The sequence below is a fragment of the Trachypithecus francoisi genome, unplaced genomic scaffold (assembly GCF_009764315.1).
Source record: "Trachypithecus francoisi isolate TF-2019V2 unplaced genomic scaffold, Tfra_2.0 Lachesis_group5, whole genome shotgun sequence".
NCBI lineage: Eukaryota > Metazoa > Chordata > Mammalia > Primates > Cercopithecidae > Trachypithecus > Trachypithecus francoisi.
This window is the reverse complement of record NW_022681470.1, coordinates 110,490,702-110,513,955: the sequence shown is the minus strand read 5'-3', so window position 1 is coordinate 110,513,955 and position 23,254 is coordinate 110,490,702. Positions and strand designations below refer to the sequence as shown.

Genomic DNA, 23,254 nt, shown 5'->3' with positions numbered 1-23,254 from the left:
TCCAGCCCAGGCGACAGAGCGAGACTCCGTCTCAAAAAAAAAAAAAAAAAAGTGAGTCATCCATATCTCCTGGACATGTTATTTCCAGATGTATAGTATCCCATCCTGGTTTCCTGATCCTCCCAGAAACTCTAATACCATCTAATGTCTTTTTTCTTAAATTAACTTTAGTGGATTCCATTATCTGCAACTAACAGCTATCATAAATAGAGGCAAGAATCTTGACCACCCACTGATCTATGCTTTGGATTAGATGATAAAGACAGAAGACTCAATCAATGTATAGCTAAGAGAGAAGTTCGAGGAAGCTTATAAATAAGAAAAAAACACAGATAAATTAGAAACTGGAAGGCAAGTTGCCCTTGAATAAAGTGCATGCAGAAGATGGGACAGAAAAACAACTCACAGATTCATCAGGAATATTTATTTATTTATTTATTTATTTAGAGACAGGGTCTTGCTTTGTCACCCAGGCTGGAGTGCAGTGGCACCATCGTGGCTCAATGCAGCTTCAATCTCCAGGGCTCAGGTGATCCTCCCATCTCAGCCTCCCAAGTAGCTGAGACTACAGGCACGAGCCATCATGCCCAGCTAATTTTTTTGTAGAGGCAAAAGGGTTTAATATATGACCTAGGTTCTGTTAAGCAAACGGCCATGTACTTTCACATGCTTCAATGGCAGGTGCCTGATCCTATGAACATGTTAATTTCAGACTCCGGCTTAAAGACTTGGAGGCTACACTTCCAAAAGAAAAAGTAACATAATGATAGGTATGACACCCACTCTGTGTAGCACTAGCTCATAGAATTGGAGGGCTAGAAATTGATCCAGTGGCTATAGCAACTTATGAGGGACAGTCATGCCTAGGAAAATGTTCCCTGGGTGGATTAAAGGTTTAATGTGTGAGAACTGGTGTTTCTAGAGGAGACCTAGCAGAAGTGTGAAGGTAATACTATAAGAAAATAATTTTTAAAGTACCTTTTTTATACCTTTTCCTCAAACATTACTTGAGGAAAGAATAGATGGGGTTGCTTTTTCAGGGAAAACAAGGATTTTACCAAGGAGAGAATATAATTGGAAGACTCAACTTCCCCCTCTCCATCTCAGCTCCCCTTGAGGGTGGCAGAAACTGTTCTAGAAGAGGCTCTGGTGCCAACCAACAGTGAAGGGAGCAGTTGCTCATAACAAAGAAGGAAGCACATAATCCACACAGGATAGCATCATTGTAGACTAGACACAAACTCCCTCTTTCCAAAAATAGCAGTGGGGAAAATGACCTTGAAAGGGAGAAGCTGACAACTGAGTTGCAGAGTTCAATTCAAGAAAAGAACCTCAGAGAACTCGGTGGGTTCTTGTGCTTACAGTTTATTTAATGGAAAAGTGATTGGCCTATTGTGGTTTTGATGGCTGCTTTGCTCCAGGATGAGGAAGCATGTCACTTAGAAGAAAAGACAAGGGTTTTCCCTGGTTTCTGACACCAGCAGGGCTTAGGCTCCTTGACCGACAGCAGGTTTTCTGGGATTTCTTTTTTTAGAGAAAGAGGACTTGTTTGAGGGGTTACTGAGTTGACAGAGGAATGGTTTCCATAGACAGGAACAAAGTGGTTGTCAAAAGCTTGAGGAATATGTTCTGGGAGCTGGATGACAGGGCTGGAGGACAGCATCATCCTGTTTTCAGCTTCCCTCTAAAGACCCAAGTTACCCATCCTGGGGTGAGTACCCACCTCAGAAGTCAAATACTCCCCTCTTAAAGGCACAGTCTGCCCTTCAGGGGTGACTGATATCTTTCTGGAGGGGACAGTCACCTTTTCAAGGGCTACAGCCTTCCTTCTAGTGGCCATTGTATTCTGTCTAAGGGTCTCGGTCTGAAAATGGACAGGGGTCATAGTTATTCCTCCAGGGCTCACAGACTGATGACTCACAGGGGTCACAGATGGATGACCCACAGGGGTCAGGGTCTTTTCCCCAGGGGTCACAGAGTGATAACCCACAGAGATCAGGGTGTTCTGTCCAGTGGTCACAGATTGATGACCCACAGGGCTCAGGGTCTTCTTCCCAGGGAGCTCAGACTGGTGACCCACAGGGGTCAGGGCCTTCTCTCCAGGGCTCACGGACTGATGACCCACAGAAGTCACAGTCGTTGCCCCAGTGATCTCAGTCTTCCCTCCTAGAGCTACAGTGTGCTTTTCAAGGGATACGGTTTCCTTTGTAGGGGTCACAATTGTAACTCTAGGGGTTATAGTCATATTTTCACATTTTTCACATTTTCCTTGGATCTCAGTGACCCCAGCCTCTCCTCCTGGAGGCAAAATCTTAATATCAGCGGTCCATGTCTTGGTCACAGCCAGCCTTTCAGGGTCAGTGCTTGAAGAATTCACAGCAGATGACAGCCAAATTTGTGGTAAAGAAGTTGAACTGAACTCTAAAGAAAATCAACAGAAAAGAATGAGATTCCTACCACTTCATTCTCATCCTATTAATTACTGGCAGAACTAGAACCACTCCACCGCTGAAGTACCTGCTCCAAAAATCCAGAAGTGGAAGATTTAATACTATACCTACTTGAGGACATAGATGAAATCCCACCACATAGAAGCCTTGCTCCAGACCCCATCATGTTCACAGGTCCCAGACACCCACAGGCACTCAGTGGATTTGCTACATTTTCCATGAATGACCCCAGAAAGGAGCCCACCCATTCCTTGTGCTCAAGCCCTCACTTTGACATCTCTGATTGCACCATCAGCAAAACCTTGCCCTCGAGGCCTAATGCTAAAGAATTACTTGATGAATCCTGAAGGAGAAGCTTCTTATGTCTCTATGTTGTAGGAGGCACCAGGAACAAAGCCAGGGCAAGGAGGCTGGAGACAGCACGCTGTGAACAATGGGACTGGGGCCCACCTAAAGACTTGACCTGACTGAGCTCCAGTCGCATTACCCATAAAATGAAGATTATAAACCATCTGTAAGGATGCTTCACCCCTTGCATGCTAGTTTCCACTTCCTAATTGCCAGGGTAGCCTCCACTATCAAAAAGAGATATCAAAAGAAACCTAATTCCCTCAGCCCTTGCCCATGAGAGTAAGAGAAGAAAGAAAGAAAGAACATACACTGAGTGCTAACTATGAGAATTTTCATTCCATAGCTCACTTAGTTCTTATAATAATGTCATGAGTATACAGATTATTCCCATTTTAGATGGAACAAAGGAAGCTCAAAGAGGTCAAGTAAGGGCCAAGTATCGCACCAAAGAATGGAAAACATAGTGGCCTGGCAAAGCTTTTTCTCTCCCCTCAATGTCATGTTGCCTCACCAAGGCATTTAGATCTAGCAGAAGGGACTCACCCAGTGCCTGGTTATGCAACTTCCAACCCCAGCTTCTAGGTCACAGCTACTTACCAGCCCGCACCAGGATATCATTCAATACGTAGACAAGGGGGAAAGGGCCAGTGCCACAGAAAGTGCCCCTGACGTCATCCATGTCCAATGTCCACACCATGGCCCCCCCAAAATGCTCTCGCCTTATAAACCATGCCTGTAAAAGTAACAGTCAGTCAACCAACTATACTTGGCACTCTCCAGACTGGGTACAATGGCAAAAAACTGAAGATAGTTCCTCAGGAAGCAATGTAGTAGGGTGGTTAGGAGTATAGCCTGCATTTGAATCTAGCTTTACTGCTTATTAGCTATGGGATCTTGAAAAAGTTATGTAACCCTTATGTGTCTTAACTGTCTCATTTGTTAAAAAAAAAAGAGGATAATAACATGTGCAACATTTTTAGACTCAAAAGATTCTTACATGCACATACTACATACAATATGGATGAAGCGTGAAGACACTATGCTAAGTGAAACAAGCCAGACACAAAATAAGAGACAGTGTATAACTCCACTTAAGTGTGGCACCTAGAGTAGTCAAATCCACAGAAACAGAAAATAGAATGGTGGCTGCCAGGGGATGGGGGAAGGAGGAAGGGGAAGTTACTGTTTAATGGGCACAGGGTTTCCATTCGAGAAGATGAAAAAGTTCTGGAGATGGATGGTGGTGATAATTATATAACAACATGAATGTATTTAATGCCATTGAATTTCAGACATTAAAATGGTTAAAATGGTGAATCTTATGTTTTTATGTTACATAGGAATGCTACATAAGCCTTCCTAAAGAGTTCCTATGCATAAGATATTTGGATCAATACCTGGCACATAGTGAATCCTCAATAAAAGTTAGCTACTAACCCTCTGAGTTCCCCACCTCACTAATCACCATTATTATCATATTAAACTGTAGATATTACTCTACTGTTTAAAATTCATTTCCTTATCACACAGTGATGCTATAAAATACAGTAGAGCACAAAATATTATATTCTTCTCACAGATGAGAAAATAAAGGCTTTCATCCACACTTTTTAAAACCTCCACTACAACTAAATGGCGGAGCTTAGATTCAAGTCCAGGTTTTATTATTACTTTGCCAGCGCTCTGTCAAGTCTGATGGAAAAGACAGACTCCACCAGGTCCAAATAGCTGTGTTCCTTAGCCAAGTCAAGTGGCTCCTTTCAGAGGTTGACTTTCCCCAAATGTAAAATAAGAGGAAGGAGGAACCCAATCATTAAGTCTGATACTGTGAAGTTTCTGAGACTTTTATTCTACTTACAAGCTAACAAAGTAGCCTGCCAGTTTGTGTGTACACACGCACACACACACACACATGCACACACACACATACTCACATACCCCAACGCCCCAGACCTCTGGATCAGAGGACAGAACATTCATTATTCACAGAAAAAAAAAAAACAAAAAACAAAATAGCCAGAATAGCACCTTGAGTCAGTTTCCATGTCCCAATTACCCAAAGGACAATGTGATGAAGGTCAGATGTTCAATTCACCTGCATGTACAGTGGGGTCTGCGCTACAGAGAAGAACCCTGAAATTATGAGACTCAGAGCTTATATAGAATGGTTGACCTATGTGGCCCTCCTCCCTCCAGAGAGAGGACAGAACTTGGAACATAAACAAGTCTTCCCTGGGAAGGGGACTTTCGCAGTCATTGAAGGTTAGCAAATGGCTCTGGGGGAAAGAGGAAAGCACCTCTCTATTTTTAGTATAGCTTGTCTGCTTCCTTTGCCCAAAATCCTCAAACTGTGCAGGAACTCTGAGAAATCCAGGGTATAATTATCTCCCAACAATAATCCCCAAGGTCTCTTTTAGCTCTGATATTCTATGTCAAAAATCCCTTAACCATCCCCACCCTGGCTTCATGTCCCCTCACCTAGTTCTGCGAGTTACAGTAACTGCACCTCAAAGCAAGACCACCCTCTGCTGCTCATCCCAGGGCCTCCCCCAACACATGGGGTCAATCCCCTTTCTGACGTCCTATGGGTCTTGGACTTAATTCCATCCAACTGGGTAAATGCGTTGAGTCATTAATCTTTCCTGTTTGTGTCTTCCCATTCCCAAACCACAGAGCAAGATCCCAGATGGGAGAAGCCACACCCTTTTATCTGTCTCCTCCCCAGCAGGCCTCACCCGGTGTTAATGCACAGAAGAGCTACACAGTGAATCTTCATGAGTGCCTTCCTCTCTGGTGCTTCCCACACAAACTCCCCCCAAAAACAGCCGATACCTGGCATTTCTGCATCACCGGTAACAGGAGAACTGTGAATTCTCTCTATTAAGTCTCAATACCAAGCAGTTGCCACATTCTGATAATTTCTCACCTTTCAACTGCTGTTGAACTACCCTAGTCCAGACCCTCATTATCTCACGCTTGGATACCTCTGTGTCCCCCCCGAGAGCTCCCAAAATGTCAACTTAGCATTTGGAAGGATCACATGTGGAGGCATTCTAAAATAGTTTCCAAAGTTTTTCTAAGACCTACTGAATATTCAGGAGTGGAACCACGATTTATACATGTATCCAGTCTCTCAGGTGATTCCAAAACAGAGGCAGGTTTAGGAACTGCTGGAGCATGTCAGTTCTCTTTTAGTTCACTATAAAAACCTGCCAGATTCAACTTCATAAAATACCACTTACATGAAGGGAGAGTGGTGGTCACAGTTTGGTTCTAAAAGTTTGAAAATTAAAGGTCATCCACCTGTAGAAACCTGATTTTGCCTTAAAACGTCCACAGGATGAAGACCGAACACCTTTACCAGCGTTCAAGTCCCTTTATAAAAAGCCTCTGCTTCACCCAAATTCTTCCTTGAATCTGCCATAAGCTTTCTACACCACTGAGCCTTTCCCCCATGTCATCATCTTCTACTCCTGCTCACCTCCCTCAGGAAGCCCTCCCAGACTTCCTCATTTCTGCTACATGTCAGTAATATTTACAGAGCACTTACCATGATCTACTTTGTGTTGGTTATTTATCTGCTATGAAATTAGTTGGTCCAAATGGAAAGGAAGAGACCCAAAAGATCACCAAAAAGCTGTAAAAACTGAGAGAACTATTTATTCCCTCAGAACCTAGATTCCTTCTCTTCAGAATAGAGAATTGGAACAGATGGGATTATGAAACCCCGGTTAGAACTAAAATGTAGGCATGCCTGAAACTCCCCTGGTCTAATCATCCTCACCTTTCACCCTCCACCCGATACACATGCATGCATTGCACAAAAAAGGGCCCCATGGAAGCCAGTAAGAAACCATGTGCTAGAGCATGAAAGAACCAGGGTCTCACCTTGTAACTGAAGCTGATGGCATCATCATAGCCAGCCCACTCTTTCCCCTTGTTGGCATATGGGACATACTGATAATCAATGCAGTGCTTCTTCGCTCCCCAGACAAAGGAACAAATCTGCCAAGAGGACCACCAGGTTAGTTCTGGAAAGTGCCACAGAGACAAGCACCAGGAGACAGTTGTTCCTTGCTCAAGGATAAAGAACCCAAGAATCCCTAACCAGTGAATGAGAAGAAGGTAAACCAAAGAGAGAATGGAGAGGCCACTCAAAAACGAGTTCCTCTCTATTTTGAATAAATTCCTACTGTTACCTGCTCCTTCCTCTACTGTCCATGATGGGAAATAGGGAACCAAAGAGTGGATTACATCCTTAAGAAACCAAGCCAGGGATATAATGCCAGTACCAAAATCGTAAGAGTAACATACCTGATCCTTGACCAAATCTGTAGCTCATTCAAAGTGTTTTCACAAACAAGTCTCTCCTGTTCATTAGATCCCAGCACAAACTGCCCCATATAGGTAGTTCTCAAACTAGCACCTGAACTTCTAGTAGATTTAAAGTTCTTGAAGGCAGGGAGAGCTAGGTTGCCACAATCAATTAAGCATTTGAGTGTCTACTGGATGCCCAGCATTGTGCTAGAAACTATATGCTGCAAAAAAAGTAGAGGTATGCAAGTTGTGTTGCAGAAGTTAATGTCTAAGTCATTCCTTTTTGCTTTTGGTGTTTTAAAGTGTCTATCAAAGCTTCTTTGCCCTTCAAGAACATTGTTTCAACTATGCCAACACTCATAAAAACGCTTCATTGGATTAGCAGAAAAACACCCTCATCCATCCAGCGCAGAGCAGAGATTGGAGAGACCTGCAGCACCTCCACTACTGCCTAAAGTACTCAACCTGTCCCTCTGCACCTGCTGTCCTCTACCTGAGAAGTCCTTCCCATCTAGTCACTCCTGTCCATCAGGATTTTCCTGTGTTTCAAACTCCGCTCAAACTCTACCTGCTCTATAAGACCTTTCCAGGTCACTACAGCCACACACTTATGTGGCTAGTATTGTCACCTCTGATGGTTACATTCCCTTGGAAGCATGTCTCTTTCCACCATTCAACAGCAAGCTTAGTTGAGATGAAGATGAAGAGGGTAGAGCTGGAGTGGAGAGAAAGAACCTGTAGTTGAGATGAAGATGAAGAGGGTAGAGCTGGAGTGGAGAGAAAGAACCTGTAGTTGAGATGAAGATGAAGAGGGTAGAGCTGGAGTGGAGAGAAAGAACCTGTAGTAGAGAATGCCTTGGAATTGCTTCAAAATAATCTAGCAGTAGGGAGGGAGGGAGTCAGCAGAGATGTGACAAAATTGGCCATGAATTATTAATGATCGAAGCTGAGTAAGTAGTATGTGGGAGAGGTACAGAGGCTATACTATTCTTTTAATTTTGCATATGTTTGAAACTATGTATATTGCAAATATTAATGAATTTTATTTAGGCCATACAGAAAGTCAGGGTTTACCTGTATAGCATTTAAGATCCTTTTTTGGGGTACAATGAAACCCTTCCATCCAGATTCCACCAAGTCCTTCGTCCCTTACAAAAGGCTCAAATAACTTACCCCAAAGAAAAAGAAAATACCCCAGAGAGTGATTTCCCTTGTCCTAATAGCCCCCTCTTTGCCCTGTCTACAGCTCTCACCCTTGCCATTGCCCCTTGTCCTGGCCTTTGCTCCAGCTGGGGGTGGGAGAGTCCTAACTGCTAGACAGAGACTGCTATTCCATTCCCATCACCTCAAAATAAGCCAAGAAGCCTGCTTGCTTGGTGTACTTCCCTGGAGATGCTGGTCCAATCGCTCTGGCCTGCAACCCATTCTTAGAGGCTTTGAGGAGGCGAAAGGTGCGTCCATAGGTGGGGATCCCCATGATGAGCTTCTCTGAGGGTGCCCCAAGCTTTCTCCAATAATTCATAGCATATGCCTGCAGGTAAGAAGAATCCACACTCCTCCTTGTTACTAAGAGCCAATGGCCTGAGCTCAGGGGGACAGATGTCTGGGCCACGTGAGATCTTTCCTTTCCTTACCGAAGATTTGGGGTCTTCAGGCAGAGAGAAGAGGGGGCTATTATGTCCTGTGAACCTTTCCCAACTTCCATGTAAGTCATAAGACAAGACATTGATGAAATCCAGGAGTCTGTAAGGGGCAGGAGGAAGAGATATAAAGACTGGGCTAGCCAGATTTTCAAGTCAGATCATCACAGCACTGTCTGGCTAACTAGCTAGACATTGGTCACCAGAGCTTGCCTGCTCCTTCTGCCTGTGGGGCCTGCCCATGCTGTGCTATCCACCTGCCACTGGAACAAACAGCTGGTTAGGAACAGCTGTGTGTGAGAATCTATGCATCCTGAGAGTATCTGTGGAGGTAGACAGGAGTTAGATGAGAGAAAATACACTCAGGCCTGATACAAACGCTAACAGGCATCTGCACAAATGGTCATGAGTAAAAGCAGTCTGTTCCGTAGCTTGTCTTTCTATAATTCCAGGAGCCATTGAAACCTACCTCCTTTAGAAAGCTTTCATCATTACCAGGTTACAGGGGTAAGGGTTTACACTGATTATCTAATTTAATTTTAATCTGGCTAATTCCCTAAGTACTGTAACCATCTCCATTTTAAAGGTGAAGAAACTGAAACTCAGATGGGTTAACTAGTTTGCCTAAAGTTGCCCAGCTGGGTGAGGGCAGGACTCTCTCAATCCTGTCTGGCTAAAAGATCAACACTAACACACTCCATGTCCCCTGCGTCTCCCACTCTCCTCCCACGTTGAAACCACTCTCTAGCACACTCACACACAGGAATATCCCATTTCTCTTTTGGTCTGCATCTGCCTCAGTTTCCTCTTCTGTAAATACTTGATTCTCAAAGTTCTAGAAAATACACCTAGAGCTGACATGTCCAAAAAGATTTATGTGCTGCTCTTTGTCTAGCTTTTTAACTTTCGCATGAAGAACTGCTCTGAATACTGGGTATGACTGGGCATTCCTACTTTTGTTTTTGTGACAGTGATTATTAATTCATCCATCTCTGATGCCAGCATCTGCTGCATAGTGTATGTCTACAGATATACTCTAGGTGGAAAAAGGCCAGGTCCCTGGGATTCTCTCCTAGGCTGTGCAGAAGACTCTACCTGTGCTAACATTGTTGTGGGCAGATATTACATCACCTCTCTCTGAGGTCTAAATAAACCCTCAGGGTATAATGGAGCTAGCCCTTGTCCCCACCCATGCCCCTCAGCCCAGCCCCAAACTTGCACTGACGTCAGGGCAGGCACATGGTGAGCTCAAAAACAGCGCTTGGGAAGCTCTGGGGTTCTGAGCTCAAGACACCTGCTTCCCTCCAATGTCCTGCCCCACCAAGGCAATATACACTCACCTTCCTAGAAAGCGCACATCATAGGATGTTTGGACGATGTGTGGGACCCCAGAAACAGCAGCAGACAGCAGCAGCCTTGGGCGCATGGTAAGCAGTGCCTCCTTCCGGAAGGCAAACAGGAGCTCCTAGGAGAAAAGACAAAAAGACACAGAGAACTGGACAAACAAGAGGTGGGGCCTGGGGGGACTGTCATCTAAGAAGCATTTACTGAGCTCCTGAGCCAGGCTCTGGGACACAAAGGTGAGGTGGACATGGGCCATGCCACAGGCTCATGAGACAGGCAGATGAGGGCTGATGTGGTGAATGATTTAATCGTGCAGTGGCGAGCAGGCTCAGGAGCAAAGAACTCAGACAGACACTGCCTGAGGGAGTGCAGGAAGCTGCACAGAGAAGGCATCCCTTAGGCTGGAGGACTGGAGCAAGCCCCAGGTGCAGAGAAAGAGCAACCTTGGGGAGTTACAGGTATTACCCTCCAGGGGTTCACGGTAAAAAAACATTCTGTCACCCTCTTCTGCCCCTGGCCCTGGACTTATGCTCCTCTCCTGCCATAAGCCCAGATACATAAAAGTAGAATCATTTCTGGATTCTGGCACTTCCAGACCAGACTTACTTCAATTAAGAAGAGAAAAGTCCACCGGTCATGCATGGGGCTGCCTCTTAGTCCAGGATATAAGAAGAAAAGATCAAGACCATCAAAGTCATGTGTCCTCAGAAGGGATATAACTGAAGCAATAAACTTTTCACGGTTGGCAAATGTGGACAACATAGTGGTGAACCTGCAGGGAGACCAGGGGTAAGACAACACTATCCACAGAATGACAACCTCCTACAAGGCCCCTCGCAAGCTTGGTGCTCTGTGGTGGGCCTGACAGATGTGGCTGGAGGAAAGGAAGGCAGAGCTCCAAAACTCTCCCACCTTCTTACATGCCTCTCCCAGCACCACGAGCTCAATAACCAAGAGTGGGGAATTCAGGCAGCTAAAAGAAGTTGAAAACCATGTACTGCCCCGAGGCCAGATGGCACAGGGAACAGCAGGCACAGAACCAAGCAGGTAGCCTGGGGTGCAGAGAAATTACTCAGTCCAGCTCTGCCCCCCAAAACATGGTATGCCTAGTGGCAAGGCACCGCCCCTTTCTGTGCTGTCTCCTCATAGGTAACCACTCAATTCCCACAACCTGTCCTAGCACTGACATTTTCTACTTGACTGGATTGGGGAGAGAACATGAGTCTAGGGCCAGCATGTCCAGAAACATCTATGAGTTAATCTGGGCCTGAGCTGTATAACTTGGCACAAGAGGCCTGTGCTCTGATAAGGGGCTCCTGATCATGTGTTCTTTTGTTCATTGCTTGTTTGATATTCTTTTCTATTTTACTTTGTTTTCTCTTCCGTAGTGATGACACTTTGGAAAAATTCTAACTTATTGGAGCTGAACTTTAAGCAACTCTGGGTTAGTCCTGAGCTGAGCCATGATTAGAAAATTAACCAGACTCATAAATAGATCTGGGTTCCATGGTCAGTTTGCCACCTCCTTGCTGGGCAATCTCTGAGAATACCTGGGACAAGTCTGGCAAGTTCCTTAATACTTGTGACTTGTGCTTTCTGCTCTACCAATTGGAATACAACCACTTTGTAAGCTTCCTCCAAGTGTTCACGGGTTAATGCATGTACAGCCCTAGCCCAGTATCTGGAGCACTGGGAGTGTTCAGAGAGGGGAAGAGGTGAAGCCTGGGCTGGGCAGAGCTAGTTCTCACCCCCCTGCCCCGAATCTTTCCTCCATCTTGCAAAGTGCATCCTCACACACTCCCAGCCCACCAGGCCTCTCTCTCGTGCATCTCATGCCTCTAAGGCAACAAGGCAAGCACGGCCTCTATCCCAAGCCTCAGCCACGAAATAGGAGAAATGTTTCTTCAGAAAATATGAAGGCAGTTTGTCATCTCCACGTTGCCTCATGGAGATTGAAGTGTTAACAGGAGCAGCTGCTACATACTGAACGTGTACTATGTGCCGGCACTAAGCTTAGCATTTTGTTATTTCCTTTCCTCTGATCCCACCCTTTGAGGCGGATATTCCTGGATCCACTAACAAAGTGAAGAAACCCATGAGGTTTGGGAGTTATTCTCATCCTGCACCTGATTCCTTCCCTTATGAAAGGCTGAAGCAACAATTGTTTGAGTGCCTCATTTTGTCTCTAATTTCCCCCCAGCCCCTTTCTCACCACCTGCTAGAACTTCCTTGTCTCCCCTGACCCACCATGGAGAAGAGGCCAGGATGTCCCTTGAGTGCAGGGGTCTAAGATTCATGAGTTGGAGAAGTGCTTACGCTAGCTTTGCTGTCCCCATGGCCAAGCTGGCTTCCCCCTCTGTCTTCACATCCAGCCAGCCTGCTCCACCCTCCCAGGGAGAAGACAATAACAGCAAAGTCTCACCTTGAGGTGCCAAAGTTCCACCCGCCGATGGACAGCAGTGTTTTCAGCTCTCTGTTCCTATGATGTGGGAGAGAGGGTTGATGAGCTGGGTCCTCCACTCCAGTGGGCAGCTGCTGCCACATTCTTTTGTTTTGCTCCGTGGAAGAAAAACAGGAAACAGGAGAGATGGGAGGTAAGGGAAGGAAAAGGAGGAAGGTGATATTAGGAGAGAAATGAGCACAGGACAGAGAAAGAAAGACAGACAGAACAATCAACCCAAGGGCCATCATAGCCCAACAACTCCAAGGTTGCACAAAGTCTGCCAAACTTGCGCGTGTCCCCATGATGCTTCCGAAAAAAGAGTAGTCTAAAATGTTTCTCTTTTTCCTATTCAACAAATATTTATTGAGCAATGTCTACGTGCCATTTACTGCTTCAGGCACTTTAGAACAGAGAACAACACAGATAAGCTCCCCACTTTCAGGGAGCTTATAATCTAGTGGCATAGAACTTTTTCCCTGACCATCTATAACCATTAATGCAGTAACAAGCCTTCCCTTGGGCACGGAGAGATCCCATGAGTTCTGGAGAGAGGAAAATGTAAGCAAACACTTACTGAGCACCAACCCTGTGTGAGACACTGACCTAGCCACTGGGGATACAGCAACACAGCAGACACTGCCCCTTCCCTGGAGTAGCTCATAGCTAATAAATGGTAATAAAAACATGAGCATTTGTTGAGCATTTGGGATGTGTAGGCCCACTTTAACAGCAATAATAACTAAAATCCTCACAACTAGGTTCCAAAGCTGAGCTGCGTTTTGCCAGGCAGAGAAGAGAGAGAAGCACATTCCAGGCAGAGGCAACAGCAACTACAAAAGGAGGCAGGAAAGAGCTCAAGGTGTCTGTGACAAGGAGTTCTCAAGTTGGGGGTGCTCTGGACCCCTATTTGAGAGGAAGCTAGGACTGGAAGAAATAGAGGAAAGTTGAAGAGTAACAAGAGAAATAGACTGTTATCTTATACCTGTGAAATCTGAAAATACCACCCCCACATCCAATATGAACACACCTCTCCTTTAGTTTGTTGAACTCTGGGTAGAGAATTTTCTCATCCTGGAGATCCTTAGCAACAATCTGATTGTTGTTCATTGAGGCAAAGGCAAATATCAGGTGGGTGCAGAGAAAGGGGTCCAGGTCATGGGGCAAGATCGAGGCGGGGCCTGGCCGACTGTGTGCCCAGTTGGTGAAATAACACACCAGTTTATGGGCAGCACCTGGTAAGGGAGAGCACACATTAGTTGACAGAAACCAAGGGAGTGGATGGAGCTCAGCTTCCAGAAAGCAATGTGAACGCAGCAGCCCAAGAGACCAGGCCACATTTTCACATCCTTTCTCCCTGGCCCTGAAGTACACCTCAAAACTACACTGTGGTTCTATTCCTCCCCCACTGCTGAGGTCTCAGGAAGAAAAGAATGCCTCATGAAATCCTGGTCAGAATGGATTCTCAAGTCTGGTCCAAGGCACACAGTCAGAGACACAAACAGCAGGTGACCAAAAACCCTCTGAGAAACTGTGTTGGATCCATCATCCCTGTCAGAGGAGCCAGGGCAAGGCGGCTGCAGGGGACACTCAGCGTGGAGGATTTCTCTGCCAGAGACTCTCCCTGGCACCGGAAGGGAAAACACAGTTTCCTTACCATCCTGGTGTTTCAGCACAAGAACCAGCCCTGCGGAAACAAAGGGAGGAGTCACACAGAGATTCACACCCTCCCCAGAGTGGCATGCCACAGCACACCCTCTGGTTAGCAAGGGCGCCCACCAACACAGCACCTTACGCAGATGCAGATGTACAAATGGGGACACACACACCATTCATTCATTTCCTAGTCTCTAAAGTTGGACCAGTGGAGCTAGATAGAAGTTCCTTTTCTTCTGATAAACACATGTATATGCTCATGCTTTGCTCAGGGACAACGATGAGTGTTAGAAGTCCCAGAAAAAGCTTGAGGCTAGTGGTTCTCAACCCTGGCTGCAAATTAAGAAGTACTGATATCCTGGCTGGTCATGCAGAGATTCTGATGGAACTGGTCCAAGGTGGAACTCGAGCATTTAAAATTTCTAATGTGCCACCAGGTTTGAGAACCACTGTTCTGACCATTTCTCCCTGGGGCCCTCTGCCCTCTGACCGTTCACTATAGCTCATCCCATCTCTATCTAATCCAGGTCCCCTGAGTCTCAGGCTGCTCTCTTAGGAACCAAAGAGATGACAAACTCCTAAAGCCTGGCACCTCCTGGACTGAGTGACACTGCTGGGACCTGCCATACTCACCAACCCATAGCAACAGCTTCCACATCTCAATGATCTGATAGCTGTGAGGCCAGAGATGGAGCCCTTTATAGGAGCTTCCCTGTGGATAGCACTGAGACAGCCCAGCTACATACACACACACACACACACACACACACACACACCCCAGTGCCAGGATCAGTAATTTATGAGAGTCATAGTGACCTCAGAACCACCTGTCCTCCCTCTTCAACAAAGCAACAGCTCTGGGTTGGCACTGAATACCAGGAAGAGGGTCTTCCTGATATTCAGTACCACATGGACCAGACATGGGGGAGAAACCCCATATGGTAGCAGCAGTTCTATTATTAAAAGATGATTGGGTTGGAAGCAGCATAATTTAAAAAAAAATGTTTAAACCCTAGCTTTGGATTTAGGCTTTGAATCCAAGGTTTGAATTCAAAGTTTGAGTCTCAGTATCACCACTTAGAAGTTTTGTAATCTTGCACAAATTACCTGCCTCTGTGAGCTTCAGTTTCCACGCTTGTCAAATGGAGATGACAGCTCTGACTTACCTCATAGAGCTTTATAGAGATCAAAGAGATAATGGGTCAAAAATTGTTAGTTTTCTGCTTGCATATAATAAGAGCTCAGTGAATGGTAGCTATTATTAGGGGTGTCAAAAGGGTTGCCCAGCAGAGCAGAGTTCTCAAACTCAAATGACACTTGCCAGGCAGGTAATGTAAATGGATGGCATAGATGCAATAAAACAGCTCTCTCCATTTTATTAGAAAAGTAACAGTTCATGTCCAATGATGTACATCAACTGACATGAAGCCTCTTGGTGAGGAGACAACAGAGATCGGTATAAAGAGGGACAGCACTCTGAGCAGCTGCTAATGGTTGCCCTGCAGGGAAATAGAACCAGTGTTGTCGGATCCTTCAGTTTCTCAGGAGAAGACAAAACCTGAATTTTTATGAGTCAACAATATTTGAGTCAGTCTATGAGCCAATTGTGAGGATGTGTCATGAACCTCAAGAATATGATGGATACAATTCTGGACATCTAAGAGCCAGTTTTTAAAAAATGCAACAACAGGAGTATGAAAGATAAAAAAAAAACAAAAACCATTTTTATTACCAGACTGCAAGCTAATGATTCATCAGTTTTCTTTCTCTGCTATAGAGGGTCTCAGACCCTCTGCCCATCTTCACAGAGACTGATGCCGCTCACCTCATCCACATGAACTACCACAAGGTTTTAACCACATGTCAACATAATCCACAACACAGGGAAACAATGACTAGTGATCAAATTCATATAACATCTATCCTTCTTTTCCAGTATGAAGAAATCAGGAAAGTCATTGTTTTAAATCAGTAGTTTGCTTGAATATGATGGAATAAAAGCAACAAATTGTATAGAATTTTTGGAATATTTCACTGAATCTCTGGGAAAGCCTGATAGAATACCCCACCCAACCAAGACTATGTCTCTTTTCTTCATCCATCTTTACCTTTCTTTACGTATTCAACAAATATTCACTGAGCATGTGCCACACCCTGCTCGGCACTTGAAACAGTTTCTGCTTTCAAGGAGCTTGTGATTTAGTGAACAGATTGATCATATCCCTAGAGCTAGTGTATGTCTCTCTTTCTTGGAGAAGTAGCATGATGAGTGCAGTGAGGAAAACATGAGTTTTGTTGCCGTAATGATTTGAGATACAATTCCCACTCTGTACCATCACTGAGGCAACCTGGGTCCCACTTGCATGCTCAATGCCACCCTCCATTCCTTGGACTAATATTAACCTGAATCAGGAAATAATTATGCCTCCTGAGACCAACACTGGATCATGCTTGGCAACAACTTGTACCATTGGTTAGACTACCCCTGGTACGTTTTCTGACTACAATGACCATGCTGTTGTTCCCCTATTCCTAGACCTTGCGCCCTCATTCTTGTAACTGGGTCTGGTCCCTGCTTTTACTTCTCTTCCTGGCACCACAGTTGGTTCCTAGGGCCTGGGTGTGCTGACTCTGTCTTGCTAGGTTCCTCACACCCTATAGCCTCAGGGCCTCCTGTCTTTGAAGACCTTTTTGATGTGGAATGCCTACCTTTCTCTACTTCTGAGCCTCCTCCCACAGCATCCCCTGCCCCTCAAGATTTCACATCACTGAGATTTCCCACTAGGCTGTGGCCTTCCACTGAAACTCCTAATAGGGGCACTAGCTGCTAATGCTGTACCTAACACGAAGCCAAATTTGCCTGCCAATTTGAACTTCATTCATCTGCACCTCAGTCATCCTCTGGATTACTATTCTGCTGCATTAAGCATGGCTAGATCTCAGACCTGACCCCTCTGTGCCTTGCAAAAATGACTGATGATGCTGAGAATGCCAAGATATAACAATGGATGCCCAGGAATGACCTCTGCATAATGCAGGGATGACCGTGCCAAAGAGCTGGCAACTATGCCTCTATATGTTCAGCAGATGATGAATAGTAAAATACTGAATGGGGGTTATGTTGAAAATCAGTGTGCCATGTCGCTCTGTGTGTTCTCAATCCTTTTCCTTCAGTTCTTGCTGTCAAAAAAAAAAAAAAAATTACAACCATTGCTTTTTATTTTTACACACCCACCCGGATACTTAGAAAATATCCCTCCCTAGTGCTTAGCCTGTTCTCATGAAGTTAGAAAAGACATTTGCAAATGTCTTTTTTTACTGAATAAATCCCTGCAGCAGTGTGACACCTCTCCCATTTTACAACAATTATCAAGATGAAGGCAAGATCAAAGACGTGAAGTGCTTTGGTTTTAACAGAGCATTTGGCCAAATATTTCATGATACCCATGTGAATGAATTAGAGAACTATGACTTAAACAAAATCAGTTGGTTGAATAACAAAAAGAAATCCAAAGAGTATTGACTACAGATCACTGTAAACTTGAAGGGAAGACTCTTCTCTAGTCAGTTACCACATCTTTAAAGTGAAGGGAGTGTTCCAATATTTGGTGTAAAAGATGATTTTTGGTTGTGCATGAGGGATTTTTAAAAATATTTAATGTGTTTATTTTAATGTATAGTGGGAAAATGAATATTATCATATAAACCCATACTTTCATGGATCTTATTTAAGTTTAAAAATTGAGGAAATTCAAAAAAGAATATTTGTAATAAAATAGTAAAGGTAGTGCTATTTGTTTAATGTCTTTAGAGGTCATATAGGCAATATCGCACTCCTAAATATAAAATCTTATAACCTAGCAATTTCACTTTCAGAAACGTACCATGCCCAAGTACACAAAGAAACAATGTTCATTGCAGCTTTATTTGTAACAGCAAAATACTAAAAACAAAACAAAAATCCTAACTGATTAAATGACGTCATTAGGAAATGGCTAAAGGTGTTATTGCACATCCATGCAACGGCCGTTTTCCTTTCAAGCCAGTGATTCTCAACTGGGCACAATTTTGCCCAATCTAGCAATGTCTGGAGATACTTTGGTTGTCACAACGGTGGAAGAAGAAAGGTATGCTACAGTACCTAATGGGTAGAAGCCAGGGATGCTGCTAACCCTCCTTCGATGCATAAGACAGCCCTCCACAATGAAGAATATTCAGTTCAGAGGCTCCTTGACTTATAATGGGATTACATCTCGATAAATCCATTGAAGTGGAAAATATTAATGTTTATGAGAACACATGGACACAGGGAGGGGCACATCACAAACCGGGGCCTGTCAGCAGGTCAGGGGCAAAGGGAGGGAGAGCATTAGGACAAATACCTAATGCATGCGGGGCTTAAAACCTAGATGACAGGTTGACAGGTGCAGCAAACCACCATGGCACATGTATATCTATGCATCACACCTGCATGTTCTGTACATGTATCCCAGAACTTAAAGTAAAATAAAAAATATTAATGTTTTCAACTAACCACTATTTTATCAGGATGTAACTCCATCATAAGTCCATGAACAAATTGACAACACGTTTTGTTTGTTTGTTTTTTGCACCGTTGTAGAGTTGAAAAATCATAGGTTGAACCATCAGAAGTCAGGGACCACCTGTACTGATAATTTAATAGTGCCAAGGGCGAGAGACCCTGGTTTAAGCAGAATTGCTTTTTTGTGGTCATCAGTTCTTACTCTTTTCATTTCAAAAGAAGTTTGACCGTGTGCTACTAGTTAAACCCTTATTACACTAGATTTAAAAATTAAACTGTTTCATCTACTACAAAGCAAGCTCTTTTGGTGAAGGATTCATGACTGATTCACCTTTGTTGCCCCAGATCCAATGGTTAAATGGTCTGTCTTTGGAATGAATGAGCTGGGAAAAAACATAGCCAAAGAGGTGGGCACACCCTGGCTTAGAAACAGGCAGATTTGGGTCACTAATAGAGAAACTCTGGACAACATATTTGAAAAGTAGCAATAATGACATTTTTCTTGAAATGTTTTAAAAAACAGAGATTATAAATGTAAACTGTCTGACTCATGGTAGGCACTCATAGTGGCAACGGTTGTTATTGCTGCTAATGGTTATTATCATTGGCAGTGAGATCAGCACCTAACAACATTGAACTAACCGCTCAACAGGTTTAACTAATAGATCCTTAAAGTCCTTTCCTACTCTAACATTCTGTGGCATAGTCCTGAAAGCAATTCATTCATTCATTCATTTTTCTAACTTATTCAACAAATACTTATTTTCTACTCTAATGGAGTAAGCAAAAACTAAAATCACAAAAATTTAAAATACAAGCATGCAACTTAGATGTTAAAGACTCCCTGCCCCTCAGTGGTCTGATTACACTCTGCCTAAATTCCAGCCCCACAACCTGTGTCAGCCCAAAGTGTCCCCAATAATCCAGCAAAGTCTCAAGAATTCCTCCTTATGTTTTTCTCTACTCCCCTGCTCCTTCATCCTTGCGTGTAAACTGTTTTTCTGCATAGCTTCCTGGTGCATGACTTAACCCTTTTACTGGCCTCCATAAGAAATCCTTACACATCAAGTTCTTGGTAGTTTTTACTAAAAATAGGGGTGAGGGGTGCCTGTGAAGGGTCACATCCCCTAATGCAAAGACTTCACCAACTCCTGGCTTCTCTCAGCTATCCCAGTGTTCTCTCTCTCCCATTCCAGAGTCCCTGAAAAACTCCTCCCTTGCTTGCTACAGTTTAGTTCTAACCAGATCCATAATGCTTGGGCTTTCACTGTCTATATCCAAGGCAGATATTAGGGTACTTTCTCAGATAAATCCAAAGAGGAATTCCAATAGCAACCGTTACTATAGTTACCTTTTCCTATTTACTTATATTTTGTATAAGTATGATTAAGAAAACATGCAGGATGTACTGTTTGGGAAGAAGATGGTTTAGAAACTTCTTTACCATGGAAGGTATCTGAGCAGGAAAGGGAAACAATCAAAAGGATATTCTAGGAAGATGCTTAGAGACAAGTAAAAGAAGGAATGGGGCAGAGACCCACTGGATGGCAGGAAAGAGGCAGGGTGCTAAACAATCTTGAGTTGATCTTTTCCCACCTTCCCAGTGCTGTGCCTTTGCTCATGGTGACTGCTTCCCAAAGGTGCAGCTCTATAGTGACTGTCCTCTGTATGCTGGAGATAACGGTGAGAATAAATACAAGGGAATCAGTTCCCCGATCAATCAGATACAAGCTAGGCAGTGACCACAATAAACCATAAGAAAGAAATGATAGTCATGGGCCAGACACAGGGCTCACATCTGTAATTCCAGCACTTTGGAAGGACGAGGTGGAAGGACCACTTGAGTCCAGGAGTTCAAGACCAGCCTGAACAACACAGAGACCCCGTCTCTACAAAGAGTTTTTTAAAAAATTAGCTGGGCATGTTGGCACATGTCTGTGGTCCCAACTATTTGGGAGGCTGAGGTGGGAGGATCGCTTGAGCCCAGGAGTTCAAGGCTGCAGTGAGCTGTGACCGTGCCACTGCATTCCAGCCTGGGTGACAAAGCAAGATTCTGTCTCAAATAAATAAATTAAACTAAATATAAAGATATGATAATCATGGTGTTTTGACCTATAAGAATTTGTAGTGATGACTAATTGATAGTGAGGTCCCAAGAAATGAAATAAACGAGCAGCCTACTAAGGTGCACCTAGACATACATAGATGGGAAATTTCTAGGTCTACAAGACAGAAATGTAACCCAGATTCACAGCTTTTTACCCAGTTCCCAGGTCTAAGCTAGTTCACAGTCCTGGAGCCACTTAACTATGAGGAAGCTGGGTCCTTCTGAGAAAGGATCCTGCAATGTAGCCACACGTATGCGTTCTGAATTTTCACCCAAGCTTTCCCCAGAGACAGTGTGGGCTGCATGACCTCATACTGGGGAAAAGAAATGCCTAGACTATGCAGAGACATTAGATACTGTCTCTAAATTTACACTGATTCTCAGAGACTGGAAACACCAATGTGCCTAATGTGTCACTGGGGGCTTATAAAGTTCAAAGGGTAAATGAAGTCTTGGCCTGAGTCCATCTAAGCAGCGTAACCATGGACTTATTATGTGATTCTTCCCAAGTCCCAGAACGTATACTGAGAATAGATATCAGTAACAAGCAGAGTCCTTACATTATTTCCCTGGCCTCTGGTAGGAGGACTGTTATGGTAGGATCAGGCAGAAACCTCTGGAGTTGCATATATGTATGCTTGGTGTGTGTGTGTGTTTAAAACTTTATAGTTTAAAAAAATAGTAAAACAAAACAAAACAAAACAAGAAACCACTACTACATCCCTAGAGAAATGGCAGAAATAATGCTACCATCAAAAACTTGAGAAATGCAGAGTGATAATTCTTACAATATCATCCCTTTATTCACCTAATTGGCTGGTGTGAAAACCAGACAAATTCTGAAGAATGACAGTTGATAATCAGGTTGTGCTGCCAATCACAACTGCAATTCCAGATGTGCTGTTCTTTAATGGAGCAAAACGACATAGCCCTTTGCACTTGATGTACAGCTACTGACCTGTTTTATTTTCCATTCCAATCATTAAGGAATTTGGGGAAACTGCACTTGTACGGTAGGGACAAGAGTATATTTTTATTAATACCATCTTGCCCCAGGACTGTGTCAACTCTACCACTTTTTGTTACAACGTAGTCCAAAGTGAACTTAATTTTCTTTTTTCTTTTTTTTTTTTTTTGAGACGGAGTCTCGCTCTGTCACCCAGACTGGAGTGCAGTGGCGTGATCTCAGCTCACTGCAAGCTCTGCCTCCCGGGTTTACGCCATTCTCCTGCCTCAGCCTCCCAAGCAGCTGGGACTACAGGTGCCCGCCACCTTGCCCGGCTACTTTTTTGTATTTTTTAGTAGAGACGGGGTTTCACCGTGTTAGCCAGAATGGTCTCGATCTCCTGACCTCGTGATCCGCCTGTCTCGGCCTCCCAAAGAGCTGGGATTACAGGCTTGAGCCACCGCGCCCAGCCAAACTTAATTTTCTTAGTAGCCCACAAAACATTATATTGGTCCACTGTATTAACGCCATTATGCCTTAAATCAGGGAGAATATATGGTGTCCTCTCTCCCAAGGCCAAAATGCATAGCTGCAATTAAGAACCAAGGGGTAGAAATAGGAGTTGGCTTTTTTACTATTGTATCCAATAATTCACCTGAAGAGTTTCTGCTTCTTATTCAGTAGTCCTGACTAAGTAGGCTTGAAGATTCTAGCATTAAATGAGCAATGTTTCACCCAGTAGTTATGGTCTCAATGAATTAGAAGCTAAGGCTACCTCTTGGCCATCTGGGGCTCCTTAGGCCACTGGGGAAAAAAAATGTGAAGAAAGAAGCCACTGTACCAGTTGGGGTAACTGATCCCAATTGCCAGGGGGGAATTGAGTTGCTGCTGCACAACTAGAGAAAGGACTGTGTTTGTAACTCTGGGGACTCACAGGGACATCTTCAGTACTCCCTTGCCCAGTAATTCCCATGACAGAAAGCAGCAGAAACCCAATAAAGAGCAAATCACTAAGAACTCAGACCCCGCACACAGGTTCGGTCATCTCACCAAGGTTCTCAGAGGGTGAGGGGAACCTCAACGAGGAGTTCTTAGAGGGTGAGGGGAACCCAACATCGAATGGATGGTGGGAAAAGATGGCCATGATACTTAGGCTGTATGACCACTTATGAGTAGGAACTCTAACAGCTGTATTTCGTTACTTGTTTTTCTCTTTTCACTTTTCTACTGCTGCTTTATATGAGGACACTAATGATACCTAATCCTTTAGGTTTAAGATGGAAGTATGAACAAATGGTTATCACCCCATAATGATAAAATAGTTGTTGGGACTCTGGGCATCTCTTGTGTTGAGGACATGAAATTTCACCTATATTAAGGACAAGAGAGGATAAGGGGCAAAAAAGCAGACTAAACATATTTTCCCACTGCCCTTCTATTAATATTTCCCATCTTTCTCC

General features: G+C 44.1%; 1 protein-coding gene across 1 annotated transcript; it reads right to left on the bottom strand.

Annotated features, from left to right (window-relative positions):
- Positions 1 to 1,345: 1,345 nt before the first annotated feature.
- On the bottom strand, positions 1,346 to 17,966 carry OVGP1 (oviductal glycoprotein 1). The gene is made up of 10 exons (XM_033199003.1): positions 14,200 to 17,966; positions 13,573 to 13,777; positions 12,525 to 12,581; positions 10,709 to 10,874; positions 10,099 to 10,223; positions 8,753 to 8,861; positions 8,464 to 8,649; positions 6,690 to 6,806; positions 3,399 to 3,534; positions 1,346 to 2,421 (listed from the first exon to the last, which is right to left on the bottom strand). The coding sequence occupies exons 1-10, from the start codon at positions 14,372 to 14,374 to the stop codon at positions 1,685 to 1,687; spliced, it is 2,013 nt and encodes a 670-aa protein (XP_033054894.1). The 5' UTR covers positions 14,375 to 17,966; the 3' UTR covers positions 1,346 to 1,684.
- Positions 17,967 to 23,254: the final 5,288 nt, after the last annotated feature.